The sequence below is a fragment of the Pundamilia nyererei genome, unplaced genomic scaffold (assembly GCF_000239375.1).
Source record: "Pundamilia nyererei isolate P.nyererei 1_Seehausen unplaced genomic scaffold, PunNye1.0 scaffold00089, whole genome shotgun sequence".
In the NCBI taxonomy this organism is placed as follows: Eukaryota; Metazoa; Chordata; class Actinopteri; order Cichliformes; family Cichlidae; genus Pundamilia; species Pundamilia nyererei.
Window position 1 is genome coordinate 403,624 of NW_005187490.1, and position 21,621 is coordinate 425,244.

Here is a 21,621-nt window from a genome sequence, read left to right on the forward strand (position 1 = left end):
TTTTTTTTTATCAGTAATGTGGAGTATTTATGTCTGTAGGGGGCGTTCACAATATGTATACCCCCAAAATTTCCAACTTCCCGTGAAGGCATCACTGGCCATCACCAGTGGGCGTGTTGTCTTCACCAACATGTCGGAGTAGGAGTTTCTATCAAAACTTTGCACTTAAAATTTAGTGACTGTACACGTTTACTTGGTGCCAGCTGCTGGAGTATGGCGTGTTACCGGAACGTAGATGTAGTCGAGCCGTTTCCGAGTGGTTTAATTAGCCGATTTGTAATTTTACTAGTATTTCTAAGCACAAGCTTCCCGGTTTGTGACTCTGAAGGAATCAGTCCAGAGAGGTGTCTGATATGGGGTCCGGGGCTAAACCCGGACACCGTGTTACCAGTCCGCTACTTCTTTATTCAGGCAGTGAATTCAAAAGGAGAAAACCTGACTCTGTCTCCAGGTAAATGACCACCAACGCGACATTATTAGTTCACTAAAGTCCTGTTGCAGTATTTTTAAGCTAACCTTAAACTGTTTTTGTAGCATTCTTTTGTTATTACAACCCGGTGGCTAGCAAGCTACGTTTAAAGTTTTTGGGGGGCTAATGTTAACTAAAACGTGCACGAGCGGCCGAATATGCATAACTGTTACTTGCGTTAGCACTCAAACTGTTCATTGAAATGCTTTTTGAATGTGGTGCTCAGGAAAAGACACGTTTAAAGTGAAGATCGGCTCACTGGATAAGAATGAGTACCTCCGTATCCACGTCCCTCCACCTCTGGACAGAGGAGACGGCTCCTTCCTGTTGAGGTATCGGCTCTACAGCACTGCTCACAAGGGTCTGAAGATCCAGGTCTCTTACAGAGATGCTGCTGTGGCTAGCTCACCCTACACCATCCAAGGTTAGTCAGAAAACCTGTTGCATCACCTTCTGTCCTCAGACCCTTTATACGAAGGTGAAAAATCAATTTAATGGTGAGAAATCGGGATAAAAATGACGAATTGGTTTTACATGCAAAGTTTATCTCCAGAGTGCATTGCTCTTAATTATGATGCCAGTGTTTTGCACAAAAAATAAAGTCAGGATTGATAACAGAGCCAAGAGTGGCCACAAACTAAAGTCTCACCACTCCATGGGTAACCCACACAATGAATGATGAAGATAGATATGAAAGGGACCTCAAAATACTCATCCTAGAACTGCAGCATTTATACTTAAACTCTTCCATCACGAGTCACACTGTCCACTTCATGTTGTACTAATGGAAGACTGATGTTTACTGAAGCACAGGAAGGCGTAAAGACTTAAGAGCAGAGTGACTGTCAGAGCTATTAAAATTATTTTAAAAAGAATGCGGTAAATGTTAAATAGACTGGTTCATGCAATCACTTTTGTCTACACGTAAGTGCTTTTTATTTAACACTCACACTGCGATGAACACGCTGGAGAGCAGCTTTGGGTTTGGTATGTTGCCCAATTATTCTTTGACATGCAGACTCAAGTAACCAGATGTTTCACCACCAACCTTAGATAACCTGCTCCACCTCCTCATTACAGCCAGCTCATATGTATAGAGCAGAAGAACACTAACTATAGCATTGGCATAAAGAAGTGTTGTCTTTGTGCTGCTTTGTAGTCACATTTGGGGGTGAGTGCACATACATACGCTAGATTTAACACAGCTTTACATCCAGTAACTTGTGTTTTTTTTGGATTTATCAACATTGACTGACTTCATCGACTATTACAGATATTTTGGGGTTTGTTTTTTTCAGTAAGTTGACAGCGACTCCTCATCTTCCACATTGCATTTATACTTGTATCTAACCCTGATGGCTCATTCCCATGCTCAGGTCCAGTGCATCATGAATACTGTGACTGTCCTGAGCCCGATGCCTCCGTCTGGCAGAGCATCATGCAGTGTCCCGCCGATGACCGACAGATTCTAGCTGACTTTAAGTCTTTTCCCACCATCGACCTGCAGCATCTCAGGCAGGAAGTGCCTCACAGATTCTCCAACAGAGGAGGGCTCATTCACTACGCCATCATCAACAACCACGTGTACCGGCGCACGCTGGGAAAATACACCGACTTCAAGATGTTCTCTGATGAAATTTTGCTATCATTGACGAGAAAGGTAGAGTTGTTCTGCTGTTTTTTCCATGCTATGCTGTTGCATATATATATATATATATATATAAAGTCTTTACAGTCACACAGCGATGTTCTGTTGCAGGTGAGGGTGCCTGATGTGGAGTTTTACATCAATGTGGGTGACTGGCCGCTAGAGACGAAGACGTCGGCTGCTGTTCCGATCTTATCGTGGTGTGGCTCCACAGACACACGGGATATCGTCCTCCCTACCTATGAGGTCACACACTCCACCCTGGAGACACTGAGAGGGGTCACTAATGACCTCCTATCTGTCCAAGGGAATACAGGTAACTTTGATACTCCTGAGCAAAACAGCCCTCAGTTTATGTTATCATCATTCGTATATTTCTGTCTGTGCTACAAGTTGTTAAAACTTCTTATTGAGTATCTGAGTTTGAAGGAAATTGCACTTAAACTGCAACTGGCAGGAGTAAATTATGTTGGGATGTACTTCTACACAGAGGTGTACTTTTTATTGATTTATTGCTTTTAATACTGTGCAGCAGTTTAAGACCTTTTATTGCTTTGAACTTGCCAGCGTTCAGCAAAAATAAAATAAAAAAGAAAGAAAGTGCTGCCTCTGCTGTATTTTCCCAAAATGTTCTCAAGAGCCATAAAGCACGACCTTTTTTTTAAAAATCTACAGTGTGCAAGGTTTCCTGAACTACATAATCCAACTTAGTGGGCTGTTCTTCTTCAGGCAGTATAGAGGTTGAACTCGTTGTAGAAGTATGTATGTTTAGCTGCAGCTAGTTTAACGAAGATCCAAAAGATCACAACCAAAGAATCCATCTGTGAGGGTGGTTGTCACGTTATGAAGGCAGTTTCTCCTTTGGTTTGTTTTTGTAACTGTCCACCAGAGGGCACCACAGTCCATAGACTCTATACCAGGGGAAGGCAACTGCAGACCTCGAGTGCAGGTGTCCTTCAGGTTTTAGATATCACCCTGAGCCAACACAGCTGAATCAAAAGTCATTACCAGGCCTCTGGAGAACTTCAAGACATGTTGAGGAGGTCTTTTAGCAATTTGAATCTGCAGTATTGGATCAAGGACACGTCTAAAACCAGCAGGACACTTGGCACTTGAGGCCTGGAGTTGCCTACCCCTGCTCTATACACTATATGAACAAAACCTACACATTACACCTACAGGAGCTGCTGAGCCATGTCATCAGCCTCCCAGAGCACGCTTTCTGTTTTGATGTTGATTCCAGAGGCGATTTAGGACTGTGGAGTTTTTGAGTTTGCAACACTTCTTTGTAAAAATATCACAAGGCTGTTGCAGTGGGACTGAAAACAGATGAATTCAAAGCTTTAGAGGTGTGAGCCAATACGTTTGTCCACGTGATGAATGATAGATATAAGATAGCACTTGTTTCTGCGCACAACATTCCCAATGTCGGCCGACAGATTCGATTTTTGGAGTCAGAAGCCGTTTTCATCTAAAGTCACTGTTTTTTCTAAATTGCACATTCTGCTCTTGTTTGTTAACATTTTAAAGATAGAAATGACAAGGAAGTGTTTTTTTTAATGGATTTCATACATATATTGACTCAGATTGAACTTTCAGGAAATCTGAGTAAAGTTATATAATATAATATATGAAGCAGTCAACACCTTTAGGAGAAATATGGTTATGATCTGTGAATTTGTATGTAAACGTAGACATTTCTTCCCACTCGGTAATATATACTTCCATCAGGGCCTCCGTGGGTCAATAAAACTGAGCGGGCGTTTTTCCGGGGTCGGGACAGTCGAGAGGAGCGTCTTCAGCTTGTATCGCTGTCCAAAAACAACCCAGAGCTCCTTGATGCCGGCATCACTGCGTGGTTCTTCTTTAGAGACCAGGAGAAACACGTTGGCAAAGCATCACTTGTTGGATTCTTTGACTTCTTTAAGGTAAGGAAGCTTAAAATAGTCTTTTCTTTAATAAATATAATTATAAATATATACATCCATACGTTACTCACTTCACTACAATGATTTAGTTTAGCTCCTTGATGCCTCGTCTTTATGAATAGATTTAATACATCCATAACGTGTGTATGCAACTCGTGCCACCTTGTCTTCCTCTTGCAGTACAAATATCAGGTGAACATTGATGGAACAGTGGCAGCGTACCGGTTTCCTTACCTGATGCTCGGGAACAGTCTGGTTCTGAAACAGGACTCTCAGTACTATGAACATTTCTACAGCCACCTGAAGGCAGGAACACATTACATTCCTGTGAAGAGAAACCTGTCGGACCTTCTGGAGAAGATCAGATGGGCTAAAGAGAACGACGCTGAAGCACAAGAGATCGCCAGAGCGGGCCAGGCAGCGGCCAGAGAGCTGCTGCAGCCCAGCAGGCTGTACTGTTACTACTACAAAGTGCTGCACATGTATTCAGAGCGACAGACGGGACAGCCGACACGACACGCAGACATGGAGCTGGTGCCTCAGCTGGATGACCACACTGCTCCCTGCAAATGTGAGCGTAAAAGCTACAAAGAAGAAACGGACGGGAAGGATGAACTATGACGGGCTCCGGCTTTAGTCTTTAAGCACTCGAGTCTCTTTTTCTGTGTGAAAACATTCCTGATATCTAAAGAGTGAAGATGATAACGTAATGTTCCTGATGCCTAAGGGCATGTGAATGTTCAGCATTCCACTTTAATTTTGGACAGTAGAGGGATTTTATGATAAAACCATAGCTGTCAGAAATTTTGAGATCGAGCTCAAAAACAATCTGTGATCACGTGAGCATTAATGTTTTAAAACGTGTTTTATGTTGTTGTTGTGGGAGTTTGTTTTTTTTATACCTGTTTAGTAATGGAGGAACTTGGATGAGTGTAAATGTGCCTTTAAATTGGATACTTGTGTGCTTTATCTAAACTAAAAACTTTGTCTTAAAATATTTAACAAGTGCAGATTTTTTTATGTTGTTGTGCATACAGCTGTCACTGCAGTTTCGAGTAGTCATTACTCTGTTGAATCACTAAACTACATTAGTAATTGAGTGGGCAGCGTGGTGGTGCGGTGGTTAGCACCATCACCACACAGTAAGAAGGTCTGGGTTTGAATCTACCGGCCAGCTAAGGCCCTGTGATTCTCCCTGGGTGCTCCAGCTTGTTCCCATAGTCCAAAGACCTGCATGTTATGATAATTGGTGATTCTTAATTGGCTGTAGTTGTGACTGGTTGGCTGCCTCTCACCCTGTGACCACTGGAATGGGCTCCAGCCGCACTGCAACCCATAACTGGATGAGGGGAAGAGAATAAATGGATCTGTGGAACATGTTAGTGGTCTCCTTTGATAACATTTTGAGTGGGTAAGTACATCCACTGTGTCCGCCCCTTTCTGTAGCTTAACCACTGGTCAAGCTGTACTAAGCTCTAACACCAGGATTGAAAACATGACTCTGAAGTTGTTGTAATACCTAATAGGAGTTTATTTGCATGTCACTTATCAAAATCAGCGTTATAAAATGCTTTCCAAAAACAGCATTAAAAAGGTAAAAGTTAAAATGAGATGAAAAGAGAGAACTCCAAACAATAATGAATGAAATAATAGTTAATAATAGAATTAAGAGAAAAGAGGTAAGATGAGGGGGGAAAAAGTAGAACCACATGCAGAAAGCACCACCAAAGAAGTGAAACAGATTTTCAGGAAGCGCTAAGTGGAGTTCCTCAGGCAGGTTGTTCCAAACAGCAAACATACAGTTACCCATTGGCCACTTTGTTGGGTACACCTGTTAACTGCTTGCTAAGACAAATATCTAATCAGCCAATCACATGGCAGCAGCTGATTGCTGTAAGGCATGTAGACATGGTGAAGACAACCTGCTGAAGTTCAAACCGAGCATCAGAATGGGGAAGAGCGGCGTAGTTGTTGGTGTCAGAAGGGCTGGTCTGAGTATTTCTGTTTCAATTTCTTATATGTTTATGATATAATTCTTTTTTTATATATCATATATAAGAGTCTGATATATTTATAGAATGCAGACCTGTTTTTGTAGTGTTGTGACCTTTGACCTCTTTGATACAACATAACTACGTTGCTCAGCGTGCTCGTCTTACTGTGATTCAGCTGAATTTAATCATGACAGTGATGGGTTCACCTTTATTTTTGGTCATAATTGCCTGCATCATTCCTAAAGGCGTATGGAGATACCTCAAACCTTTAAAGAAGTTCTCGATCAGAGCTCTGTCGATCCTGCATTTTCCTTTGGCCGCCTCAAAATTATTGCTGAGGACGCCGTAGATATTCACCTTGTCGGTTTTTTTCCCAAAAAACAAGAAGAGAGCGTAGCAGTCCTTGCCGATGGAGGTGCAGAAGTTCACCATTCTCTCGTACATGTTATTGTTGCTGGACTCCATCTGGGCCATCTGGATGGATTCACTGCAGGTGTCCATAGAGACCTTCTGCTCAGCCTCCTCCCTTTCAGACAGGTGCAGGACCTGCACGACAATCTGGAACTTGGGGTTCTTGGTCGGCCTCTCCAGCACTGCCCAAACCCAGTCAGCACCCAGGAGGACGCGCTGCTCAGGAGTCATGACTGTGCAGTTAAGGGTATCCTGCAGGTTGACCTCAACACTCCGAGTGATGTAGGTCATCAGGAAGACCTGTTAAAGCGTGAGATATTTCAGTAACTTCTCTAAAGCAAAATGTCTTGGTTATTGATGACGTATTTTGTTCAATATAGTGTTGCTACCTGAGTGAGCACCTCAGGACTCGGGCGTAACTTGCCCTCTGGATCCTTGAAGGTGAGGTACTCTTGGGTTCTGGCTGTAGCAGCAGAGATGCAGTTGCTGAAAAGATGTATGAACTCGTTGGGCCTGGGGACATTGCGCCTCTTTAGTGTAGCAAAGATGCTCGGTTGGGGGGATATATTATGATAAAAGGATGGTTGCCTGGATTGGCCACATTTGAAACAGGAAAACACGTTTCTCAGTGGGTTAGATGTAGGTTTGCTGAATTTTGCACCCATGGTCGACGGATGATGGGCAGCAGATCACAAGCTGGTCTCCCTGATACACTGGAAAGATAATGGTCAGATTTTGGCGAAAAATTTAAGCTGAAATGCACATACTGGTGCAAAAACATACTCAGATTTTCACATCAGTCCTAAATATAGATGAAAACAACCCCAGTTAAAAAAAATTAGAAATATTAGAGTTGGTCATTTGAGAAAAAATGAGCCAACATTACATGTGGAAAATTCCAAAAACTGCAGTTCCTCCAATGACCACTTGAGGCTGACTCCTAAAGCAAATCATCCCTCAGAGACTCTTCTATGGATAGTTTCCCTCAGATTTTTTTTTTTTTTTTAAATAAAATATTTCACATGAATACTTGAGTTAGTGGCATGGTCACTCTGACAGCTGTCCGGACACATGCAGCTGGATCCAGTTGGAGTCTGCTAGGCTTCGGTTCTATTCATTAGAATCATCAAAAACGACCTCACGACTGTGTCTGTCAGTGCCTTCTAGTTCATAACAAAGACTGCTAGTGTTAGCCAATAACTTAGCACTCTTCTCACTTCCAAATATAGTCCTCAAACCAGTGAATGACGTCACAGCAGCTACGTCCATCCATTACCTTTAGGACAGTGTTGGTTTTGTGAAAAACCAGCCCTGGAGAAAGTGCAGGCTTCCTAAGTTTAAACATAGATTTAGTTGCATATTTTTTTCTAAACAGAGGTCAAATGTCTTCACCTTTTACAGATGTGTAACAATGGATGGTTTTCTCAGTAAACAGACAACCCATATTTTGGATCCATTTGCTTAAATGGGTTTTCTTTACCTACTTTTATGAATTCTGAGGTCATATATACAGAGAAATGAAGAAACTTTAAAGGCTTCACAACCGTTTAAGCACTGCTGTGTGACTGCTATCACCTTATATTTAAATCAGTTGCATTTTTGAGGAGCAAAAGAACCCACTGTCTGTTCTGCTTTTGTCCCAGTACATGGAATTAGTGTCACTGTTCATTTATTTGAGAGCATAATTGACTCTGACACTACTTTCCACATTAAATACTGATCAGTTTCTCGTCCACCAGCACATAAACAGAAAGAGCATTGTCAATCAGTACAGATACTCACCAGGACTGGTCTGGGAGCTTCCACAGTTCCAAATACACTACATTTCCTTTCTTCTTCTCCCTCGTCCTGCTGAGATACACAGAGTCTATGTGAGTGTTTTATGGTTGTTTGTGTCCTGATGTGTAGAGAACTTCCAGCAGAATACTGAGAATTTTCTGCTGAAGCAGAGTTTCCACTGACAGTGGCAGCAAGGGTGTGGTGTTTGCATCTTGTCAAATTTTAGGTAAGTCAACAAAAGACTCATCTTACCAGTTAGCTTGGTGCAGCAGCTTGAGGACTGGGGTGAGCCTGAAGGGGTTGGCGGGTAAACAAAATGTGTAACTGTCTGCTTTTAGAAAGAAGCAGCAATGAGGACAGGTAGGCTGGGACAGCAACTTATAGTGTGGAGGCTCTCAAGGTCAGTTTAGGAAATGATAAAAGTTTCACAGGTGGAGAAATCCCAGATTTGACCAGTAGAGGTTAATGTAGGACTACAGTGAACTGTAATCCTACAAAACTGTTTAGAGGACCCAGTCTTATCATTTTTCTTTGATTTTTGTCAACCGAATATCACAAACTACTGTCCTACTGTTCCAGACTTCTACCATATATTTGGATGTGCTTTAAAAAGTTACTTGTAAAAGTAAATTTAGTAAAGTGTTCACATCACAGCTGGAGAGGGTTAAATGAACCATAGTAAATCCTGGTGTTAGTTTTGTGATCATGTTAAAATAGCTGAATAGCCATAGAAATTAAAGCCACAGAAACATAAATTTATATGATGTTTCAGAGCAAAGTCCAGGTTTTGGCCACTTTTAGTATGCTGAAAACACTGTGGGATTAAATTCTTTTACAAGCAACCAGACTTCTCTTTCCTGTGCACAATCTTTGATCTCTACCCGTAAACTTATTCCCTTGAGTTAGGGAATGAAATTAAATTCATGATGGGTGTCCTCTTTAGCCAAACTGCAAAGCTGGATGTAGTATCCAAATGTTCAGGATTAATGGAGTCAAACAACAATAATTTAATATTTTGTCCATCTAATTTATATTGTAGTAAATTAAAAAAGTTATGTTTCATGATTGAAATAATGCAGCTTGTTCATTTTCATTAAATTTTAATTATATAGCTCCTGTTCACAAAAGTATGGGTCTTCAGGTATTTAGCTTAACCCCACGATCAGACAACACACAACTCACTTAGAGCAAGCTCTGAATGAAGGTGGGGAAAAAGAACTTCCTTTTAACAGGAAGAGACCTCCAGCAGGACCAAGCTCAGGGAGGGGTAGTGCTCTATCATGGCCAGTACTACTTTGAGGCAAAAGAGGAGTTTCAACAATTGTTTGTTCCATACAGTCATTTAGGAAGCATTGGTAGTTCTTGTAACTTCTTTATTTCAACATATGATATGTAGCATATTTCTCTGCAGAACAATAGAATGACAATGTTGAGGAACCAGCTCCTTCTTCTTCTTTGGCTGCTCTGCTCTTAAAAATGGCTTCAACACCATTTTTGATGGAATGTCCAGTTTGTCCATTCTAAACTGCATGTTCACTGCTTTGCACAGTCCTCCCCAATGAAATACCAGCACAGTATTTACAGTACACAGTGGTCAGTATGCTCATTAAAAGCTACATTGCATAGGGAATTAAGGAAAGCAGTAACAAAAAAAAAGTGTATAAATAACTGTTCAATTCAGCACATTAGAAAATAAAAATAAGACCTTTGATTGTTGTCAAAATGTGTAGGTCAGTTTGTGTTTCCCAGTCCTCTGTGCAGGAGTTAACTTGAGGTATCAGGGGCTAGTAGAAGTAAATACAAGGAGCTCCACGCTGCAGTGTTAGCTTGAGGGCTGAGGTACAATTCAGCTGTGAGACAGGTCGCTACAGGTCTTTGTGGTTGATTGACAGCCTACAACTTAGGGTCATCGTCCTTCAAACTAGCGCCGTCTGTGAACGCCTCATCTCCTTCCGCAGCTCATCTCGGCTGAGCAGATACTGGGGGCAGAGCATCATGGGAGTGGCAATGGGTTAGAGAGATTAGAAGTTAGTGTTTGCTTCTGAGCTGGGGTCAGTATACTTTACTGAAATGAGAACATCAGATCCGATGTGAGATTGTTTTATGACATGTCACAAAGGAGAAGCATAAGTGGAATTTATAAAATGAAGATGCCCAACATGAAGATGAATCTGTAGGAAATCCTCAGACATGGCTACCTTGAATGTGTGACACTAACTCACCTTAGCAAATATGAACATTATTAATGTTTGTAAAAAGACTGTGCTTTTCATTCTATGACATCTTAAAAGGTCTGCTGTGAAAAAAAGTATGCCTTGGTTATCGTCTCTCTGCTCTCTAGTGCAATGGAAGCTTGTTGATTCTAATTACTGTGATTATTTCAAATAATAAATCTGAGGTTTAAATTCGCCCTTCCTTGTTCTGATGTAACTCCTGCAGATTCTTGGACTTAAAATTTAACTTCAAATAATAAAAAGATATGAATAATGCTCAAATTTCTTTTTTTACCAAGATCGTCACTGATGTACTGACGCTGCAAACGTGTTATCAAACATCTCAGACTTCAGTTACTGTCATGATTTTCTTGACTTGAACGAACAGAACAAATGCTAAAGAACCAAGCCTGGCATCTGGATGATAGCCGCAAGTAATAAAGAAGCAAGTACCAGCGAGCAGGTTTCACACTAGCAGCATTGCTTTAATTTGTACACAGACACAAGACGTGGTGTTTTAATGGCATTTCCATCTGAGTATCTGCAGTTTTCCATCTGAGTGACTCAAACTTCTCTTACAGCAGACTACAAGCAGATTCCCAGTGAGCGAATCAGCTGCACAAGTCATTAGGCAGCAGCTTGTGTGTGTTGGCGCTTACTGTGAGGTTGTTGATGCTTTCAGAAAGAGCTTCTATTTGCAAAATGGTACCCTCTGTGGTCGCCATCTGCAACACACACGCACACACACAGATTCCTTATAAACTCATTACAACTCACAATTACAGGCTTACTATCATCAAAACAATATGTTTCTTAAACCTTTTAAAATTACCGTAGAAAGATATGAAAACGTGCAACAGATCACTGATAATGAGGATTGTACCTGCAGCTGAGTCATAGTCAAACATGCACTTCCCATGTCACCTTTAACAGGGTTACCATGGTGATGATCATCAGCCATCTTGGCTCAGACCGCTCAGCCGAAGGGGGGAAACGTGGCGTCATAAACAGCAATGACAGCCACTGTGATGGTGAGAATGGAGATGATGATGATGATGATGGAAGCAGGTTAGTGCTTGATGTAGGTTATTAAGGCATGCTGCTGCTCGTGGCTCCGCCCAGCAGCGTAGTCTGTTACTTTATCTTACAGAAATACAGAATATGCTTCCTGAGGAATTCAGTGTTTTCCACATGAAGTCACCTAACTCTTAGTTTGCGAGTTCAACCACATTAACAAGCAGCATGCTTTGACATTGGCAAGGTAGCCGGGTCACTGTTGTTGCTGTCTTGATGTCACTGAGCTATTCTCCAGTCAGTCTCTTGTTCCCGCGGTGAACAGATTCCAACTCTACCACCTTGGACTGCTGGTAAAGGTAATCCCTGTTCTAAACTGGAAAACTGCTGTCAACTGGAAGTTGAAGCAGAGGGACAGCTGGTTCTGGTTACTAACCTGAACTTACTGCGGTTATATGCAGCAAGCCAGAAATGCCAAATATCACTTTGTGAACTGATGATGTTACAGAGCAGAACAAGAGCTGGAGTCACTACATGCGGTAAATTTTGAGTCCTTACATAGAATGAGAAATTGACTTTAATGGCAACAATTTATGGCTCTTATAAGTTAAGACAGCATGGATGTTCCTCCTTTTGCACGTGCAATCTACCTCTGTGGGAAACACTGAAAATGTCCAGTACAGGCCCCTATAACGATGTACAACTAAAAACTAAATAAATAAAGGACATTGAACATTTTACACATCTGCTTCTACTCTGATCATCAGAAAGAATGAATCAACTTTGCTCATGTCGGATTTTGTTTATTAAATGATTTGATAAACCACACGTTAGCTTCCTTTCTTTGCTATAAAAATACTATTACAGTCAAATATGAAAAATAACGGTACAAAAATCACCACCTCAAGTTTCAAACAAAACATGCTATTTTATGATTTTCTCTGCAATGATATAAATAAAATCCCTCCATTATTTTATGTAAATATTGCACAAGTTCATCTCGACCATGTAACAGAACTGCATTCAACCTGGTTAGAAAAATCAAAGGTCACACATAAAAAATAATCTACTGGTGGTGCACACATGTTGGCTTAATACTGTACAAGAAGACATGTCTGTATATGCTGTATGGATTACAGGAAGTGATGTCACAGGAATCCAGAGAGAGGCTGTGTTCTCTCGTGATGAGTTAGAGTCATGGCACAGGTTTGAGGCTGAGGTTGGGTTAGTTAGGCATCGGACCGGAGCTGAAATCAAAATACTTGAATTGTGCTCGTCTCAGGACTCCCTGCAGCGTGACAAGCAGCTGACTGAGAAACAATCTCTAAATGTAAGGCACAGGGTCGGGCTGATGGGCGGGGCTTAAAGAAGCACATCAGGGGATGGACTGAGGTATTATGGGCTGCAAGCAAAGGAAGCAGAGTAGTAGCAGAGATAGCTGAATGGCTAATAGACAGGATGACAACAGTCATCCGTGTTGTTGGCGTTACAGTTGTTGCCATGGAGATGGGTCGGCTCCGCTATCTTCTAGCCCCACCTGGTCCCTGGAGCGGTCGGGCTCTCGGTCTAGGATGGGGCTCAGGCCTCTGAAGCCAGTGTAGGGCCGCATCTGCACCCCGTTCACTGCAGACTGTCCCGACTGAGGCGAGGAGGACTCGATGGGGCAGACATAGTCTGTAGATTCATCCGGCCGTCTCCTCCTGAGGTGAGTCAAGTTAGAGAAGCCCAACTTCTTCGGCTGCAGTGAAACAGGAACAAAAGCATCGTCATGCTGTCACGCTTCAGCAAAGCAACAGTGACTGCTGAGAAGACTTTTAATGTTAGAACAATGTGACTAATGATAGGCTCTACAACAAGAAGCAACACGTTTAAAGCGTGCCAATCACTACTCCTACATCAACAATGCCAAGAAGAATGATTACCCAACTCACTGATGGGATTTTCTTTACTGATTTGCCATCATTAACAGCTGCAGGCAACTATTTAAAAAAATCTTTGATAAAACTACACGTCGCGTGTCAAGCATCAAACCACATAAAGATTTGGGGCTAGCAGCTGAACTTTATGGAAGATGCAGCCGCCTGTTGAGGACTATATGGAGACCAAAACAGAGCTAAAAGGAGATTCCTTAGATGTTGTAGATTAAATGTTATTGTTACAAGTTATTCAGATGCAAACTGGAGATCTTAACACCAACACTACAAAGGGGTGGACTCCCAGTCCTATGCACAAAAACTACAGCAAGGACAAACAACTCTGAGAGCTTCCTTGATCAGATTTAAATCAGGTAATAGGGTTTTTGGTTCCCTGGTTCTTTTGATCACACCTTGGAAACTTGAGATGCACTAAATATCTTGAATACTTGTAATTCAACTGATACACTGCACTGGTATTACTGCCAAGTGAAAAGACCAGAGCAGCATGAAAGGGAAGCTGGCATTGCAGTGGGCTGCAAAGGAGCTTGCAGCTAAAACGCTATTTCTGAAATGCAGGCTGACACTGAGATCAAAACAATGCTGTGCTCAGTTTTGTTCCATTTCCTGTAATCACATCTGTATGGATTTCCCTAACATCTGCTCTTTTTTGTGTTTAGTAGATGTGAATGAGGGACACCGGGCAGCGACACACAACAACATTCATCAAATGTGTCCTCTAACATCTGTGATATCGTCACAAAGCACTGCTGGATTTTGCTTCATAGCTGGCTCATCTTGAGGGGAAAATCTAACATAACAATAACAATTTCGTTTTGGGATTTTTTTCCCATCCACAGTATTATATACCTCCACATAAACATCCGTATACATACTTCCTGCATTAGATGTAGCTTAAGAAATTTAAGATCTAAGTGTCCAAGATCATAAGTGGATCAAATGCAAGCGTAAATTCTCTTATGATGAATTATTCTTCTATTATTACTTAATTATTTTCTTCAAGAGGCACTTTGAGCTGACGCTGTGGCTGATGGCTGAGTCTCAAAGATGTGAGGAGCAGCAGAGCAGTTCTCACTGGCTTAAACTTTTGGAAGAGCTCGGAGATTAAACCGAGCTGACACACTGAGGTCTCACCGTGGATTAAGGCGCTTTTCTCACACTTGCAGGGAGAGGGAAGGTGTTAACTGGTCTCTTATGATGCCTTATTTTACCTACTGCCTGTGCTACTCTCAGCTTTATAATTGAGTCTTTTCTTATATTTTCTTACCTTGACTTTAGCGGTGATGCTGAGTGGGGAGTATCCTGTCGCCTCAGTGTACTCCCTCTTCTCCTGCTGAGCCTGTGCTCCTACTAGGTTGTTGAAGTTGGTGGTTAAGTGGCGCCTCAGCAGAGTTTTCTGAGGAGGGATGTTCAGCAGCATGGCCAGGCTATCAGAATTAAACCGAGGCTCCAGCATCTATTTGAGGAGAAATGATGTCAGATGCTTTTTAAATTCTTGTTTTCCATTTTGCTCCAGATGCCGGCTGCTTTTATGTACTCACTACCAGCCCTCCATGCACGCCGCTGCCCCTCAGGTTTGGGGCATACTCTGCAAGGTCCACAGATCTCAACCACTCCATGACTCGGTGGTTAGACCACTGGACAACCTCACTGGGAGTGAACTGGCTCTGTAACACACACAAATGAATGTATTTTTTGTTCTAGTTTGACTTTTTAACAGTTTCCCAGCCTTACAAAGTGATGTTTTCTGGCAAATTTTGTTTGCACGAACTGATTAAAAAAATACAAACCAACATAGTTATATAAACTGTACTCAGTCTGCATGTGCAAATGTGGCACAAGTGGATGTCCCATTCTGACCACCAACATGTGCATCTGTGAGCAGGAATCTATGAACTTAGCTAACTCTGATGTGACACCATGTGATGCCACACACACATACAGGTAGTCAGAACAAGGACTTCCACAAGCGATGACCTTGAACGGGTGATCAAGTTTTTGACTTTCATGGATGGAGTCTTTATGAAAAATGCGTGAGGTACAAATACAATGTACAAAAAGAACTTACAAAGAAGAAGACAGTGGATCTGATTTGAAGTTTTAATTTAAGAGTTCACTCACTAATGGCTCTTTTGCCATCTTTGTACTTTGCCGTATAAATGAGTTAACAATACCTCATTGCCGGGCCTGCGTTTGAGGCAGTTGGGATTGAATTTGTTGACATGGAGAACATGAATGGCACACTTGATGCTGAGGTGGTGCAGCTGGCTGGTCACTTTAAGGAATAATAAGTCGTTCTAACATGGAGAGCAGAGACAGATACAAGAAGGGAAACATGTCATACATCCCTTTTATTTTTGGGCAACTGAAAGCTCATTCCCCCCATATGGTAACGCTGATTTAACTTCACATGAATTGATTAGTTACAAACTCACCACAGTGAGATACTGCAGCATCTGCCCATCCACTCTTCCTTCATTAAACTGGTCTTTGTACTGAGGAAGGCCAATATCATCAAGCCAACCTGGAACAAAGAACATAACTGTTTTCTCGGAGATTTTCCCATATGTGTGTCTGTGCATATGTGAGAGAAAGAATCCTTTACATACGGGTAACCCAGAGGTAATCGAGCTCTGCAGATTTTTCAGGCTGTTTGCTACTGATCGCTTTGATGGACAACTGAAGCTTCTTCCTGTGGAGTGGATTCTTCATGGCCATCTCCTGTGGACAAAGAGAAACGATTGGCTTTTTCCTCCTGTTACAGTTTAGTCAAGTCAACCAGATTTAAAAGCAACATTGGTCAAAGTGCTGTACTACCAAAAAAGAAAAACACTCTTTCGAATATCAAAATTAATAAAATCTTACAAATAAATAAAAGCAAATGTTGAGGCTTAGATTAAAAGCCAGTGTTTTGAATGGATTTTAAAACATTTCCAGTGTTGATTAGGTTCTGATGTGAACAGGTAAACCACAGTTTAAAAGCGACAGCAAGGGTCCTGTCGTAAAGGTCCTTCATGATTTTATGTGGCTAGGCAGCGATGTTCTGGAGCAGCTGCAGATGTGAAATCAAAGACTTGCTTACACTCAACTATTGCAGTAGTCGCCAAGTAGTATGGCAAAATGCTACAACTCCCATGCCATCAAGAGTGGGGAGAAGGTCTGAACAACAGAACCTCTGCTATCTCTTCGTAAAGTCTAATGACATCCATTTTTAGCGTGTACGATCATCAAAGGTTGTAACATTACTGTAGCATCAGTGCATCGTCTGCATAGTGAAGCATAGTGCTGGAGCCTATCCCAGCTGTCATAGGGCGAGATATACCCTGGTTGCCAGTCTGTCTCAGGGCTAGCACACAGGGACACCATTTGCTCTCACATTTACTCCTGTGTTTTGGACTGTGGGAGGAAACCACGCATGGGGAGAACATGCAAACTCCACACAGAAAGATGGTGGAATTGAACTCAGGACCTTCTTGCTGTGAGGCAACAGTGCCAATGACGTGCCACCGTGCTGCCCGTGCTGCAGCAACCCTTTGTGAATAAAGCAACAGCTTGAAGTAGCTTCTTCTACTGCAAAAGTGGTTAAATTAGCAGATAATGTGGAGCACCCATAAATTAGTAAACCTGCAAAATATGAATTCAATCATTGATGAAATGACTGACAATCTGACCATCCATCCATCCATCCATCTTCTTCCGCTTATCCGTGGCCGGATCGCGGGGGCAGGAGCCTAAGCAGAGAAGCCCAGACCTTCCTCTCCCCAGCCATCTCCTCTAGCTTGCCTGGGGGAACATCAAGGTATTCCCAGTACACCCAGGGGGTGCCCAGGAGGCATACTTGTCAGATGCCTGAACCACCTCAACTGGCTCCTTTGGATGTGGAGGAGCAGCAGCTCTACTCTGAGCCCCTCCCGGATGGCTGAACGTCTCACCCTATCTTTCAATCTGACTATCTGATGGTAATTTCATTGAATTGAAATGATTAAACTAACCTTTTAGTAATAAAAGCCATTCAAGTTCTGGTTGCACCTAAATTTAAAGAAATACTGCAAGCCACATACCATAAAGGACAAACCTGAAAAGTATATTCAAAGACCCACTTTCTATTAAAAAGATGAAGAATTTAATGAAGAACAACTTAAAGAAAAATAACAAAATGGTCAAAAACCATGTTAAACACAGTAGATAAATAAACAAACAGTTGTGTACTCCTAGCAGAAGGATATATAAGGTGAGGTATTTAAAAAGAAAAACAGAAACTCCTGATACGGCGATCCAAGGTTTGACAGTTTCCATGGATCACAGTATCAATATAGATTAACCTGAAGAAAGAAACAGAACTGATCAAAATGATCTGGAGGAGACGCAGAGAAAGGTTGGAGGTGGAGATGAGGTGTATGATGTGACAGTGTTGAAGGCGAAACTAAAGAGCTGGTTGAAAGGCAGAGGCAGGCGTTACTAAAGACCAAACAAACAGACAGACGGCAACAATGATCAGACAGGTAGAAATGGAAAATATGTGACAGGCTGTATGGAAAACCAACACAGTGTGATTGTGTGTGCCGGTTGTCTTAGAAGCATCACTTTAGGAACCACACTCTATAAAGCAGTGATTTGTGCGTTTGAGTGTGTATACCTTCTCTAGGTCTTGTGGCGTGGCTGATAGCAGAGTCTGACCGCTAGTGACCCACTGGCGAGCGAGGATGCTGTACTGACCTAGTCCAATGTCTTCAATCCAGTCACACACCTGCTCTGTGTTCCACTTAGAAAATGGCGTCTTCAGATCTCTGCATAGGAACAAAACACCAAAAAGTGAACCGTGCACCTAATCACTCCTATTCACTTTATTAATATAGATATTTTATTAATTAATATACCGTGTTTTCCCTGGACGGGCCAATCGAGGTCCAGCTGTAGCTCTGAATCCTCCCCTCTTGAAGTCTCCTAGCTCTGGGTCATGAACTTGGACAGGACTACCCGACTGACTGCGACGGATCCTTGCAGACAGAAATGAGAACATGAGTATAAATATAAAAAGGTTAGGACACCAAACATGCTGTTAAGTGTGTGCTCTGTATATCCTTAAAACATACTTCCCCCAGAGTTTCCTAATTCCTCTGTGACCCTTCCTGTTCTCTGGTGAGACAGGAGACTGCTGTCCAGAGTCCACTCCAGAGGACAGCGGGGACTGGTCTGATGGAAAGCACTCCTCCAGCTTCTCTGAATGCTCTGCCACAGGAAAAAAAACAATGAGGAGGGGAATCACTGCAGGAACCTGAGGGGAGCTCTGGGATCCAGAGTATCTGTGTTTCCTGCTATGGACCAGAACAACATGAACATCTGCTGCTACAAATTAAATCACACATACGGGAGATTGTTCTGTTTGGAAAATTGACCGTCTCACATTGAGATTTTTCATACATGCAATAATAAACCACTCTTTGTACAGCACTACACCTTTTATGTGCACCAGACAAACAGTTTGAAATTCCCAGTAAGGTCCTCTATTTCTGATCACAATATTAAAGCTCCTACTCATACCTATAGTCACTGTGCTGGAATTACTTTCCTGGCTACTTCTACTTCTGCTGGTACTATGACAGGATTACTAATGGGACCAATAGGTCATAGACTTTGTGTTTAAGCAAATATTCTTTACTAAAACCTACTACAAATAGTCAAAGGACAACTGAGATTTAGGATTACTTTAAAGAAATCCCAAAACACAGCACAAACACTACACATCCAAAGACAACACAAAAGTAACCAAGTGACCACAAAGACACAAGAGAACAATTGCAAAAAGAAGGCTCTATACACAAAAACAGAATTTCACTACAAAAGAGACACGAATTTGTGTCTGAGAGAGAGACAGGACTACCTTAGAGAAGACAAATAACCATAAAGATTTGCATCCCAAAGTGACCGCAGAGATGCTAAATTGCTGCAAGAAAGGCTTTAAACAAGGCTAGAAACAAATCTGAGATGTCTGCAAAAAACATAAAAAAACACAAAGAAACAGGAAGATGCACAGAGCAGCTGGAAAAAAGACACCAAAGGAAAACAGCTACTAAGTGACACAAAGACATAATCGTTAGAAAAAGACTCAAAACTACAGTTTGTGTGTCTTTCTCCTATGTTGGAGTGCTTACTGTGTCAGAATTCAAATGTGGCTGTTAAACTGTCCAATATTTGACAGTGCTACATAAAATGATGCAGATAACCTATTTAGCCCCAGAAACAGACAAGCTGGCAAATTCTCCTCAATAGGTTTGTAAGACCCCTACACTTAGGGGTGAAATGATATACCCACCAACATCATAGAGGTCATGTTTTCCAGGAGATCCTGATGCAGAAGAGGTTAGTTAAGTGAGAAGGATGCAAGCAGAAAAAAAGCAGAAGGCATTATTAGTCAAAGCGTCTTTATCGCCGAAATAAATGCTGAATACATGTTTGATTGCAAAGCAGAGCTGTTGACGGTTAAGTCTTTAGAAGTACTCTAAATTACTGCTTCAAGCCCATTACTCTAAATATCTGTCTCAGTTAATATGCGCTGACCTCTGAATATGCATGCTAGTCCATGCTACATCTATCCATCCTATCTGCCACTCAGCGGTAGGATCAAGAATATCTGCCCAAATACTCTAGAACCAGAAAACGATTTTCTAAGAGAAGTGCAAAATATACAGAGTTTCTTAAAAGTCCCTGAATAAGAACAGTAATGTATTTTAAATAGTGCTCTCATAGACTGTATAGAAAGGATGGACACAGCCAACACAGTACCACAGACTGGTTAGTGCAGCCTTGTTGTGAAGGATCAAAGTGAATGTTCTCCCCACAACAGTCTTCAGATTGTGAAACCTATTTGAAGCAGCTACCTTTTGATTTTGAACACTTGCTCCTTCAACAGGGACCATCAGCTGTGGACTGTGAGCGAGTGCAACCCCAGTGAGGCCACGAGAGCGAGTGGGAGCGGATGTCAGATTGCATCCTTCTTTGTTTACTTTGGGGTGTTTTAGCTAGTTGAACTTCATACATACTTAAGCTTGCACTCCTCACCCTCTCGCAGTCCTCTGATTACCCTCCTGCCTTCTTAAGCTCTGGCTCTGTGTACGCAGATATACGGGTGGCCGTGTGCTTTTATGCCTATTAGCTTTAAAGCGTATGTTTAATTCAGCAAATGCTGATGCGAGAGAGGCGGGCATTATCTTCGACAGCTCTCTGAGTCATGAGGGAGTCCTAATAATCCTGGGCTTTAAAGCTGCTTCATCCTCAGCGAAAACGGCTGCTCACCCTGACTCCGCTCACCTCTCAGAAAATCTTGTTTTGCTCACAAGATAGGTGATGCTTTTGTTTGCTCAAAGAGGCTTTCTCTCAGTGACTTCACAGTCACAGAAACACTGCGCTTCAGTTCTTCTGAAAGTGTATTTTCAGTGTTGACATTTGCATTTCTGTGAGGGCATACAGTACCTAAAACCGGAGCACTGGCACTCCTGCAGCGAACTGCAGTCAGAGCACAAACAGGAGACAAGAGCAATCCGACAGCAGAGCAGGCATGAGGAGGAGGAGAAAGAAAAGGCACAGAAAGGAAGCAGTGGGCGAAGAGTTAGTTGACAAAGACAAAAAATATTTTTGTTTTGTTTTGCTTTGCAGTGCCAAATGATCTGTTCACTAAAATCACTTGCTTTATATTCCAAGGAAAAGTTACACAAGAGGGGAAATATGCATGTTGGCTTTCTTGTAAAGCTAAATAAGATGTGTACGGTCACTATGAAGCTACAGCCAGAAGGCTGCTTGATTAGCTCAGCCGAATAAATGCATTCCCCAAAATATACAAACATTTAAATTTTTCCCTTGAGTGCAAGGTCATGCAGATTTTTTAGGTTTAAATTACAAAGAGCAAGAGACCTGCATTTGAGATTTCACAGATTAAAACATGGTGCTTAACAGATACAACACTCACTCAGACTGTAGTCCTGGCTGTGGCTGTGGACAGGCGAGAGCTGGACGGGAGATAAATACTCTCCGTCTCCGTCGCCGTTCAGCTCGGCCCGCGGCTCGTTCTTTTTACTCAGTTTCCCCGGCAGAGTTTGGTACTTGTTCAGCTCCATGTGGGGATTCTGTACAATATAAAAAGCAAACAGTGTGTTACTCTTTCAGCCAAGTCTGGCATCACATTCCAGATATAATCTTAAAATGTATACAATTCAATAAATTCACTGCAGCTTTGA

General features: G+C 42.0%; 3 protein-coding genes across 14 annotated transcripts in view; 1 reads left to right on the plus strand and 2 right to left on the minus strand.

The window, feature by feature from the left end:
- Positions 1-86: 86 nt before the first annotated feature.
- Positions 87-5,420, plus strand: poglut3 (protein O-glucosyltransferase 3). The gene is made up of 6 exons (XM_005739066.1): positions 87-451; positions 696-893; positions 1,846-2,129; positions 2,229-2,433; positions 3,849-4,045; positions 4,226-5,420. Exons 1-6 carry the CDS (start codon positions 214-216, stop codon positions 4,664-4,666), a joined length of 1,563 nt encoding a protein of 520 aa, XP_005739123.1. The 5' UTR covers positions 87-213; the 3' UTR covers positions 4,667-5,420.
- Positions 5,421-5,951: 531 nt separating this feature from the next.
- On the minus strand, positions 5,952-7,132 carry rep15 (RAB15 effector protein). The gene is made up of 2 exons (XM_005739078.2): positions 6,840-7,132; positions 5,952-6,750 (listed from the first exon to the last, which is right to left on the minus strand). Exons 1-2 carry the CDS (start codon positions 7,113-7,115, stop codon positions 6,211-6,213), a joined length of 816 nt encoding a protein of 271 aa, XP_005739135.1. The 5' UTR covers positions 7,116-7,132; the 3' UTR covers positions 5,952-6,210.
- Positions 7,076-21,621, minus strand: part of ppfibp2b (PPFIA binding protein 2b) — a 95,105-nt gene continuing 80,559 nt past the window's right edge. For 8 of the 12 annotated variants that reach the window (XM_013912417.1, XM_013912415.1, XM_013912412.1 and 5 more), the window contains 15 exons: positions 21,354-21,510; positions 20,861-20,893; positions 19,704-19,736; positions 18,484-18,619; positions 18,268-18,387; positions 18,027-18,177; positions 16,000-16,111; positions 15,826-15,914; positions 15,565-15,687; positions 14,932-15,057; positions 14,658-14,846; positions 12,994-13,194; positions 11,102-11,167; positions 8,233-8,301; positions 7,076-7,163 (listed from right to left, as the gene is read on the minus strand). In XM_013912417.1, coding sequence (XP_013767871.1) covers positions 7,140-7,163; positions 8,233-8,301; positions 11,102-11,167; positions 12,994-13,194; positions 14,658-14,846; positions 14,932-15,057; positions 15,565-15,687; positions 15,826-15,914; positions 16,000-16,111; positions 18,027-18,177; positions 18,268-18,387; positions 18,484-18,619; positions 19,704-19,736; positions 20,861-20,893; positions 21,354-21,510 — 1,629 coding nt within the window. In that variant the 3' untranslated portion in view covers positions 7,076-7,139. The other 4 variants (XM_013912410.1, XM_013912414.1, XM_013912411.1 and 1 more) reach the window with 4 other exon arrangements.

Bases quoted from the DNA above. Each gene is read 5' to 3' on its own strand.
- poglut3 (XM_005739066.1), top strand. From the start codon at position 214: ATGGCGTGTTACCGGAACGTAGATGTAGTCGAGCCGTTTCCGAGTGGT. The intron at 894-1,845 runs GTTAGTCAGAAA...TCCCATGCTCAG, and splicing joins CTCACCCTACACCATCCAAG to GTCCAGTGCATCATGAATAC. The intron at 2,130-2,228 runs GTAGAGTTGTTC...GTTCTGTTGCAG, and splicing joins TGCTATCATTGACGAGAAAG to GTGAGGGTGCCTGATGTGGA.
- rep15 (XM_005739078.2), bottom strand. From the start codon at position 7,115: ATGGGTGCAAAATTCAGCAAACCTACATCTAACCCACTGAGAAACGTG. The intron at 6,751-6,839 runs GTAGCAACACTA...ACGCTTTAACAG, and splicing joins GTCCTGAGGTGCTCACTCAG to GTCTTCCTGATGACCTACAT.